This window comes from Euwallacea similis, chromosome 26, assembly GCF_039881205.1.
Source record: "Euwallacea similis isolate ESF13 chromosome 26, ESF131.1, whole genome shotgun sequence".
In the NCBI taxonomy this organism is placed as follows: Eukaryota; Metazoa; Arthropoda; class Insecta; order Coleoptera; family Curculionidae; genus Euwallacea; species Euwallacea similis.
The window spans coordinates 595,938-606,018 of NC_089634.1; the positions used below are offsets into that span (position 1 = coordinate 595,938).

Here is a 10,081-nt window from a genome sequence, read left to right on the forward strand (position 1 = left end):
CAATCCGCAGAAAACTCGGCCCTGGTGAGCAATCCTATAGTATTTCAAATATCCTTCGTCAAATCCCGCGTGCTTCGACCCTTTTCGTTCATCACCGTCAAGGGATTTGTTGCGGCAAACAACCCGCGATGGGTCTGCAATAGTTGGAGGTTTCTTATAACACGCATGCGTGAACAATAGCCGAATTTCAATCGATTGGTGTAGAAGACGTGCATCTTGAGTATTTTTTAAATAATTAGGAAGATATTCAAATCACCTGTCTGCAACAGTCAGTTTGCGAACGTTTCTCAAACGGCACCGATAGTAATAAATCAGTCAGAGTCTTAGTTAGTCGCGGTCGCGCGGCAAATGTGCAAAGCGCAGGTCTACAATTGTCAGCCAGCGTTGCTGACTGTTGTTGAAACATAATACAGCCGATCACCGGCCCACTCAGAGAGCCGAATTCCACTTTAAACTTCAAAATTCTCTGGAAGTTTTGTGCCAACCTCAAAGGGAGATTGTCTAGAGAATGTCGTTTTTACTGTTATCAGAAATTGGGAAAACGTGCCCTTTATCCGGTATAAATTTAGGGAGTTAATATTCAAACAGCCCATTTGTGTAACGGACGCAATTAGCGGGTGATCCGGTGTGTGTTTATCCTGTTGATGTAACCCAAACTTGGGGCCAAAATGGACGAATTTAACGCTCAAATTCAGACCCAGGGCTCGATTTGTAGCGACTCTAATGGGGAGGAAACTCGTAAAACCAACGGTAAATGCCCATATTAACAGTTCTCAACGATAAAAACTTAAAATTTCGAAAATATTCAATTAGGTTAGGTATACCTATGTGTTGTCTAAAATGCCTGTCAAGGTTAAAATCATCCTTAACAATAGAAACTACTCTTGTGCCTACCAGATGATAATTAACCACTTTACATCCAAATTTCAGAACCATTACAAGCAGACCGAAGAATATGCCTCATTGGAAATTTGGCGAAAGACAGCAAACTGCGAGAGGTAGCAAATAGCTTTGGGGTCCCTGTGGTTACTTCCGAAGACGGGCAGGAATACTTTGACACTGCTTACACCTATTTTGTGATGGCTGATTTTGAGAGTGACCTGTTTTTTACATTCAAGAAGGCTAACAAGAATGTCTTAGGACCAATTGCATTGCAACAGTTTGCCCTTAAAAGTCCAAGGGAATTGCCGAGCAGTAACACCAGACCTCTGTTTAATATGGCGATGAAGGGTGTTGTAGTGTGTTTCACAGGATTTAGAAGTCCAGATGAACTGGTAAGTGGCTTGGTTAGGCTGCTGGTGTGTCAATATAGTGAAGTGGCTTTACCACACACATTTGGGAGCTGAACTAGTGTTGTAGTGTATGGAAAATTATCACATGCACATCAAAGTGGCATGTGTCAGGGTCAAAATTTTGTGGATATTTATCATTGATGTGCACGTGAAAAATTTGTTAGTAGTTGTTGTTTACCACTCATATACATGTAAAGATTTTACAATGCATACTTATAGTTAGTTGGGAGTTTTGTAAGCAGATCAGTCAGCCTGTTACTTGACTGAATGAAACTCTGAGTCTTTAATGACTCTTCAGATTACAATTATGTTCAGTTCAGTATAATGATTTATTTACAAAAGCTATATGGAACGATGTTGCATAGCCTAATTTTGATGTGTGGTAATTACTACCAAAGTAGCCTATACCTGACACCTTCAACAATTTTATTTGGCACATGTGTTACCAATTACAAATTGAACAATGCACCGAATAATTATTTTAGATTAATATCAAAACATCTGCTATTCTTTCTTTAAAGCTGGTAGCCACTAAAGATGCATGAGATATAAGACATGCAACTTGAAATATGCACTGAATATTGCTCGGAGACATCAAGGCGCGAATTAATAGAATTCAAAGCAACACGTGATTGGCGCCACCGTGTCTCCCAGCAGTACTTACCATATATCTCAAATGGCATGTCATGTTTATCTAAAGTGGATGTACAACATTAGAGAAAATAAAGTCCTAAGCTTAACCTATTCACTCTCAAGTTGTTATAGTTGTGACTGTTCTGCATAGGGCATTGCTTGAATTATTGCTTTGTAGTTATTGATTGTATTATCATCAAAAGAAATACCGCCAAATTATCTAAATCCATGTGTTTGTTAGTCGCAGAAAAAATAATGACATATGATAATTCAGCAGCTTCTTCACTTTGAAGTGGGAGATTTGGCAAGAGCTTAATTGATTAAGAAAACAAACAGCAATGCTGATAGATCTGTTAACAGTGTTAATTATTGAGCTTAAAATTACAAGGGCTATTTAGAGAGTTGGAAGCTCCCTTAAAACTGATAATTGTGATATTATTTTAGGAATAATGTTAAAATTTTTATCCAACTAACCAAACTCAAACATAAAGGTTTCCTCAGTTTTATAGAACTCCTTAAAGAAACAATCTAAACAAATATACATTCCCCTGTATTTTCCCATGACAATACAACATTTTGCGCCTTAAACCCATACATAGAGGTGCCGCTACTTAGTCTATAAAAGAATTTCTTTCCAGACTAAACTAGTGCCTTATATTCACCATATGGGTGGTTCAGTCCGGAAGGATACCAGTGCTAGTCTCACTCATTTGATAGCGAAAAGTTGCGGTGGAGAAAAATACCTGTATGCGGCCACGTTTAAAGTCCCAGTTATGAACCTTCTATGGGTAATTGACAGTTGGGAACTCCACAGGTGGGACATCGACTTCAGTGCTGCCCAAGAAAGTTTTGTGGTAAGTACCTCTAGGGGTATTAATGCAATAAAACCAAATTTTGGCGTTTTTAGAATGAGTACAAGCTGAAACCCTTCCACGGGGCTCGAGTTTGTTTTGCTGGGTTTCCTGAAGATGAGGAGCGACACATGACGGAGGTGTTGGTGGCCAATGGAGGTACTGTTACCACCTTGGATGATCCTGCATGTACACATGTGGTATGTTTTAATGTTTTTTCAATACATCATTGTATTGTCCATGGTGTCTTAGTTATCCTAGTGCTTGTCTCTTCACACACGATGAGCAGTTCAAAGAGTTTATTTTTTTTATAATCTGCATTTTTTTGTAGGATGGATGACGGTTCGGTGTTGGTAACAAACTTACGATCAAGCAAAATTTGATTGATTTCTTAAGAATATTTTTCTAGCTTTGGTTTGTTTTGATGACTCGCCGCCTTAATTAAGCTATGATTTCATAGCCGCAAAGTCGAAAGTCCTTATGTTTCTATTAACTAATTACAGATGTTTACAATTCTGTTAATAATTGTATGTGTGCTTTTGTCAAGTGCATATACAAAAACTTTTTTTATTTACGCAAACTTATAAATATGCCAACATCCATCCTTCGTTCGCTTTTTCCAGTATCCGACCTACTTTGAATCGCTCATCAATTACATGGTCGTGGGTTTTAGGTTATGGAAAACCCGGAGGTGTACACGCTGGAAGCCGCTAACGCCCCTCTCTCCCCAAAACCCGTTTTCCCCGAATCTCTGAAAACTCCTAAGAATAACAGCATCGCGGATTTCGCTTGCGTACAAGCTACTTCCAATACGGTTTCTCTAATGGAAACCGTGCCGGAAGTAGCCCGTCCCAACGACGACTTGGTCAGCGAAATGGACAGTGTTTGCTTTGAGGAACAGTCGTTTGAGATTGGCAACATTTCGATGAAACGAAAGAGGAAATTTGTCTCGCCCGATAATACTTTGATTAAGCGAAAACGCGATAAATGCTGCAGTGAGCGCAAGAAAAGAGTTTCCAGTTTTTTCAAAACTCCAATTAATTATTTTTCGAACCGGAGACGCACTATAGACGCCCCCACTTTCAATCATTCCTTAAATGATAGTGCCATGTCGACTTCTGGAGTTTTCAACACTGATACGCTGGACAATTTGAGCATATGTGTTGAATCCGAATCGACGCCAAGGGCCAGCTTGCGCAAATCCAAGAAAAACCTGTTCACTAGGACATTCAGTTCGTCGCGTTTTGCACGAAGTAAATCCAAGCTCAATTCCTCTAAATTGTCATTTAACGACGATTTAGACAAGACAGATATAAACGCAAGCTGTTTATCCAACATTTCCTTGAGACCCAAATCATCCCAACCTCAAGATCAAAACGATTGCGGCAGCAAATTGGCGCCTGCCTCCAGGAGAACATCTGCTCTTGCGGTACTAACTTCCATTTTCATGTTTCATGTTTAATAACTCGGGGAAAGTACCACAACAGCGGTCAAGGAATAAATTTAATTATAATCTCACGTTTACTATGGCTGTTTTGGTGCTTTATTGTGATCCGTTTATAGTTGCTGGGTGATTTGAAGTTGTAGTAGTGGGGATATGCTGTATTTACACATGTGGGCATATTTGGAAACTCTTAAGTAGGTTCTATTTCGTATTGTCCAGGTAGATATGTTTATTACTGCACTGTGCTGATTTGCGATCGGTAAATAGAATATTACAGTACCCGATTCCTAACCTGATAGTGTAATGTTGCTGCTAGGCAACCTTCCCAGACTCTTGTTAAAATTGCAGTCGCTTTCACAACTACTCTCTTACTTAAATTGCACATTTTTCTCTTACTGTAATCATAGTATACACTAATTTTAACTTAAACATAATTTGAAACATTCCAATATTCATTTTTTTGCCTGCAAATAGTTAGATGTTTTTGCCAATGGCAGATTTAGATAAATATACAACTGTATTCTTCTGCGGATGATTGACCAATAATGTAGATAAAATTGCGGTCACCATATTTTCAAGAAATTTTATTTCTTAAAATTCATAAATTTTATATTTTTTAAGAATTAAATTACATCTACATAGAAATAAATCATTAAAAATAAAAAATAAAGAATTGCAAATTAAGAAACTGAATAAACTCTGTCAAACATTTCACCTGAGATATCAACAAAATCTTCAAATCACCCAGCAACTTATCATGCTTTATACATTAATTTTATATGTTAAAACTTGTTAAATAATCTCCCAAGAAAATTTAATGTCAAGTACGTCTTTTGACTTTAAAGTTAACACTTCCAGCAGCGGTAACGAATTTATTTCAATAATAATTATACTGGAGGTTTCAGAATATGAGACAATGCCTCATAGAAAAAGACGAAAATTCATGTGAAAACATATTTATTGTATGCCCTGTAACTTTTTTGCCGTATTATATGTCTTTTTTTGTTATTTCCCATTTTCAGTTAAGATGGGGGTTTTAACACAGATTTACGCCCCCACACAGCACTATATTACTTAACATTAAATTTTTTCGGAGATCGCACGTCATCCAATCGCATCACTAGCTCCTTTCAGAACCAATTTCATCTATTGTCTCAAAAGGGTTTTTCGTAACTAATCTCTAATATGGAACATCTAATTCCCGCGTCCTGCAGGTGGTTGATGAAGCGTCGGTGGCCGACCGTCCAGAAGTCCCGGCTCGCCACGCCTACATCGTGAAAGCTGAATGGTTTTGGACATCTGTGCAAAAGGAGTGCAGTTTGAGGGAGAATGATTATCTCTTCGATGACTACGTCGAGACTCAAGTCACCACTCCAGGGATGCGAAGAGACAGTCATGCCACTACACCATGTAGCGGAAGCAGGTGAGTGATTGAAGTTTGATTAGTTTAAAAAAATGTCCTTTTTGATGAAATAGGAAGAGACGTAAGCCGAACAGACATGAAACGATTCAGTCTTTAGTTCAGCATACGCAGTCTCCAGCATTGCACAAACGGCGATCATCGGCGAGCGAGGCGGGAAGGCTGAGTGTGTCTGGATCGTTCCTAGATTGTACCGCCAGTCCTGTAAGTAATGCATTGTTGTTACTAAAAATATCGATAATATGGCATTACTTTTCATACGGTCTATTCAAAATAACGTCTCACTGGATTACGTAGTCATTTGTCAATACAACGTTTTATCTAAGTAATAATAAACATATTTAGGCTGAAGCGGGAATACTGGATGTGCAAGAATCCCAGAAAGATTCGCCTCGACGCAGGGTGTTTAGGGAATTATTCGAGACGGAGACCAATTATGTACAGATTTTAGAAATAATAATAACTCTGTTCAAAACTCACTTGGAGACTATGCAAGACCGGGAGGCGTTGTTGAACAACACCGAACTAAATTTGATATTTGGAAAACTACCTCCCATATATGATACACACGTTAAAATGTTGGACGAGGTAAGTTTTTGGTGTGTTACTTTACTTTTTCTAGACGGATAATAACCATGAAAGGATATTTAGACATTCTTATTTGCAATGTTTCAGTTCCTGTGGCTCAATGCTCATTGGAATGAAGAGCGTAGTATCGGAAACATCATAATAAAATATTCCAATGAATTGCAAAAGGCGTACCCACCCTTCATTAACTATTTCGAGGAAATGAAGGAAGTTCTCACCAATTGCGACCAGTCGAAACCGCGCTTTCATGCATTTCTGAAAGCTATGCAGACAAAGCCAGAATGCGGCCGGCAAAGTTTACAAGAATTAATGATCAGGCCTGTCCAGCGTTTGGGCAGTATTTGTTTGTTACTCAACGGTAATTCTCACTTAACGTTTTTTAATGTTTTGCTTGCCATGCTTTTGCCTACAGATATTTTGAAAAACACTCAAAAAAATAACCCGGATCATTCGGCTTTGGAACTTGCACTGGCAGCTCTTCGCGAGGTGATGACTCACATTAACGAAGATAAACGCAAAGCCGAAGGTCAAGTCACGCTTTTCAACATTTTCAACGACATAGACAACTGCCCTCCGGACATAGTTTCGTCCCACAGGAGCTACGTCACCAAGGCGGAGGTGGTGCAGCTGTCCTCATCTGAGGGTTTAGCGAGCAAAGGGTCTAGTTTGGTGTTATTCCTGTTCAGCGACAAGCTGGAGATCTGCAAGAAGAAATCTTCTAAAGCATTTGTCAAGAGTCCTTCAGCGGGAAGCTATCAGATGACGCAAGGTCGCACCAACATCAAGCCTTACAAGCACGTTAAAATAATGGCATTGAATAATATTAAGAGGGTAAGTAGAGTTTTCAGTTAATTTCTCCTCCATTATGGCTTGTTAATATTTTAGGTAATAGATATAAAAGAAACAGAAGACTGCCAAAAAGTGTTCAGCCTGGTGTGCAGGAACAACGAGGAAAACAAAGAGAAGCTTTATTCGTTCGCGATGGACGAGGATGCGGACAAAATGGGTTTTTTGAAGACCTTGACTCGGACGATGGCGAACAATGTGTGTGCCGCGGATGCGGACAAGTTTATGGCTTACTTGGAACCGCAACAGTTGGACATCGACACGAGTGATCTCAGCAATGGTACTCTGTCCAGGGCGTTTGCCAGGCTGACCAGAACAAGGCTCAAGGTCAGTAGGTTGTAGAAAAACAACCTATAGGCTCAATATGAGTTAAATATGTAATATCGAAACAAAAAGTGCATTAATACTTATAATTTAAATTCTCTTCAAGGTGGGTCGAACATTTTCCTTTAACAAGTCCACACCCTCCAAACTCAAAAGGGCGGTTAGTTCGATGATGTCGCCCTTTGGCAGCTCCACCAATCTCACGCCCGCTTCCCAACTAGCCAATATGCGCTTAGCCAGTTACAGCAATATTAATGTATGTATGTTTATTATCTTATTTGTGATATTTAAAGTGGATTATTTTGTTTAGGAGCTGGGAAATAATACCGAAAACGCGGAAAAATCCCCACCGATAGCACCCTTGTCAGTTCAACCCACCAGAAAACTGAAAACGTCTTCCTTGGGGGTGAACGTGAAAAGGTTATAGTGACTGGAAAGTGTCATCGTGATGTTTGTTTTTAATGATATTTTTAATGAACTTGTATATAATGATGAGAGTACTAAGATAATTCATAGGAGATGTCCTTAGATTATCCTTATGGTTGCTAATATTTCTCCGGCGATCCAGGATCGTATGGGCTATGACTGTGAACCCAGTGCCTTGATTTACTATTACATAAGTCTTATTAGAGTGCTAACTGCCTTCAAATTTGCTATTTTTCTATGGAAATTTTTACAGTTTGTTGTATTCAGACCTGAACAATTGAACACGGCTTCTTTGTGACCCCGCAATCAAAACTTCAATATTATATTCCGGACTTTAGTGCCCACATGATAAAATGTTTATTTTTAAAAGATTAAAAAAAAAAACCAGGATTTGTAGGGCAATTTACAGGGAAAATGTTCTTAGATAATACGGCATTATTACAGATAAATTCGAGAAAAAAAAGATCGGTGCTAGATGCTTGTCCGCAAAGTCGCGCTAGAGGCCCCGACCTAACCTCCTTTATCTTCCTCTGGTTATTAAAGGATTAAGCTTAAGTTAGCATGGCAAACAAAAATAACACACAGAATGTTAATTCCTTATATTGAACGTTTATTAATTTAGTGGGCGTTAAAGTCGGCGAGAACCTTTAACTTTAAATGACAATAATAAGTGAAGGCCAAATGTTTAAACATACGTGGTATTAAAATGATGTTTTAAAAATTTTTGCAGTTTCGCACTGTGTTAATAAGGCAATCTCCACCTTATAGGTGATTTTATATAGTTACTTGAATGATGATTGTAAAATAAATTATTTATGCCACTTTTAAAAGTTTGTTTTATTTCTGCAGCCTAAAGTGCAGGATCTGGAAAATGCAAGTCCGTTTCATTTCAGTTGGTGCAGATAATAATAAACTTAGAAAAATATAGCTTGTGCGGCAAGCTGATATTAATTCATGTTTACATACTTTCTCAACAAAAAAACACTCATTTTACTAAATTTGAAAAACGAGTGATAATTTTTGCCAGCGAATAAACGAATTCATTTCGCAACCAGCTACAAAATGAAAGCAAGTTAAGACTGACCCATAGACAGAATAAAATACAGGGACTCAGATTCAGCAGTACCTGAACTGAAAAGCAGCTCGGTCACACCTGCGTTGTATTCTCCCTTCCTTGATTAATTAATAGATGTTCGCCACATTGAATTTTATTTTTGAAGCGAACTTCGGTGGGTAATTTACCCCACAGGACAAAAGGATACCTATCCCTGGCAAGACCATATAGAGACGTAAATTAATATATGTATTAGATACTTAGATGGTTAGGTAGGTTGAATTAAAGGAATCTGAGGAATAAAAACCGATCTTGATCAATAACAGTTTGAGAAATTTACACGTAAAAAAAATCCCACACATTGCCTGTTTTTGGCTTATCTCCGTCTTCCCCGATGGGAAAGAAATTTAATACGAGCCGGCATGGTCCGTGGCCTTTGCCCGATTGTCTGTGGGCCCCTTCACCCTGAAGTACAACAAAAGCTTCACGCGATATACCCGTAACTACCCTCCTTAGTAGGCCCGCCTTCTCTGATTTGTTATGACAAACCCAAACAAGGGCGGACACGTCCGCTTGTGAACATTCTAATTATTGTTTGCGTTTTGGACTTTGGATAATAAACTATAAAAACATGTTAATTACAGTAGGTCATTGTTAGAAATTTAGGGGTTGGCCCAGACGACCTTCTTCGTAAAGATAGCTCAGATTCAATTAGGTTGTTTTGTTGATTTTGTTACGTGAGTAAACAAGAATTTATGTTGCTTCTTATGACTCAAACATCCACGAAAGAAAAATTGAACTGTAGTCAAAATCAGACGTAAAATGTAGCAACAAATAGGTAATTATTGATTCCCCCTGTATTATTTTTTCATTTATGTATGAGCAGCACCGGCCTTACAGGGCGGCGAGGTTGGCGGGCAGGCCAGAAAAAACTGCGGACTTTCCTAGCCGGCGGATTTTTTTGGGGCGCGGTGATTAAAAATTTCGCCCAATGCCTCAGACTGGCTAAAGCCGGTCCTGTGTGTGAAACAATTAAAACCAGAAAATGGCGTTCCTAGAGATGCTTCTTCTTGGTGATTTTTTATGGGTGAAATTTATGCGATTCCGCAATTCGATATGTCGTTCTAAAAATCACATTTTCGGCCTCAAATGCGGTTTGAAAACATGCGTCAAAATGGAAAATATCAAATTTTGAGGTTGACG

At 38.7% G+C, this 10,081-nt stretch overlaps 1 protein-coding gene across 2 annotated transcripts; it reads left to right on the top strand.

The window, feature by feature from the left end:
* The first annotated feature begins 419 nt into the window (after window positions 1-419).
* Window positions 420-8,654, top strand: pbl (epithelial cell transforming 2 pebble). Of its 2 annotated transcripts, XM_066402619.1 has the most exons (13): window positions 420-750; window positions 931-1,274; window positions 2,564-2,779; window positions 2,833-2,976; window positions 3,450-4,205; window positions 5,435-5,643; window positions 5,697-5,844; window positions 5,986-6,228; window positions 6,316-6,586; window positions 6,641-7,059; window positions 7,114-7,401; window positions 7,505-7,654; window positions 7,709-8,654. In XM_066402619.1, the coding sequence occupies exons 1-13, from the start codon at window positions 669-671 to the stop codon at window positions 7,823-7,825; spliced, it is 3,387 nt and encodes a 1,128-aa protein (XP_066258716.1). In that variant the 5' UTR covers window positions 420-668; the 3' UTR covers window positions 7,826-8,654. The 2 variants fall into 2 exon arrangements, with proteins under 2 accessions (XP_066258716.1, XP_066258717.1); XM_066402620.1 differs by lacking the exon at window positions 3,450-4,205 and having other exon boundaries at window positions 423-750.
* Window positions 8,655-10,081: the final 1,427 nt, after the last annotated feature.

What these genes read in the sequence shown, in the direction of transcription:
- pbl (XM_066402619.1), top strand. Translation starts at nt 669, where the DNA reads ATGGACGAATTTAACGCTCAAATTCAGACCCAGGGCTCGATTTGTAGC. An exon ending in GGAAACTCGTAAAACCAACG is followed by an intron (nt 751 to 930) that starts GTAAATGCCCAT and finishes TCCAAATTTCAG; the next exon opens with AACCATTACAAGCAGACCGA. An exon ending in TTAGAAGTCCAGATGAACTG is followed by an intron (nt 1,275 to 2,563) that starts GTAAGTGGCTTG and finishes ATTTCTTTCCAG; the next exon opens with ACTAAACTAGTGCCTTATAT.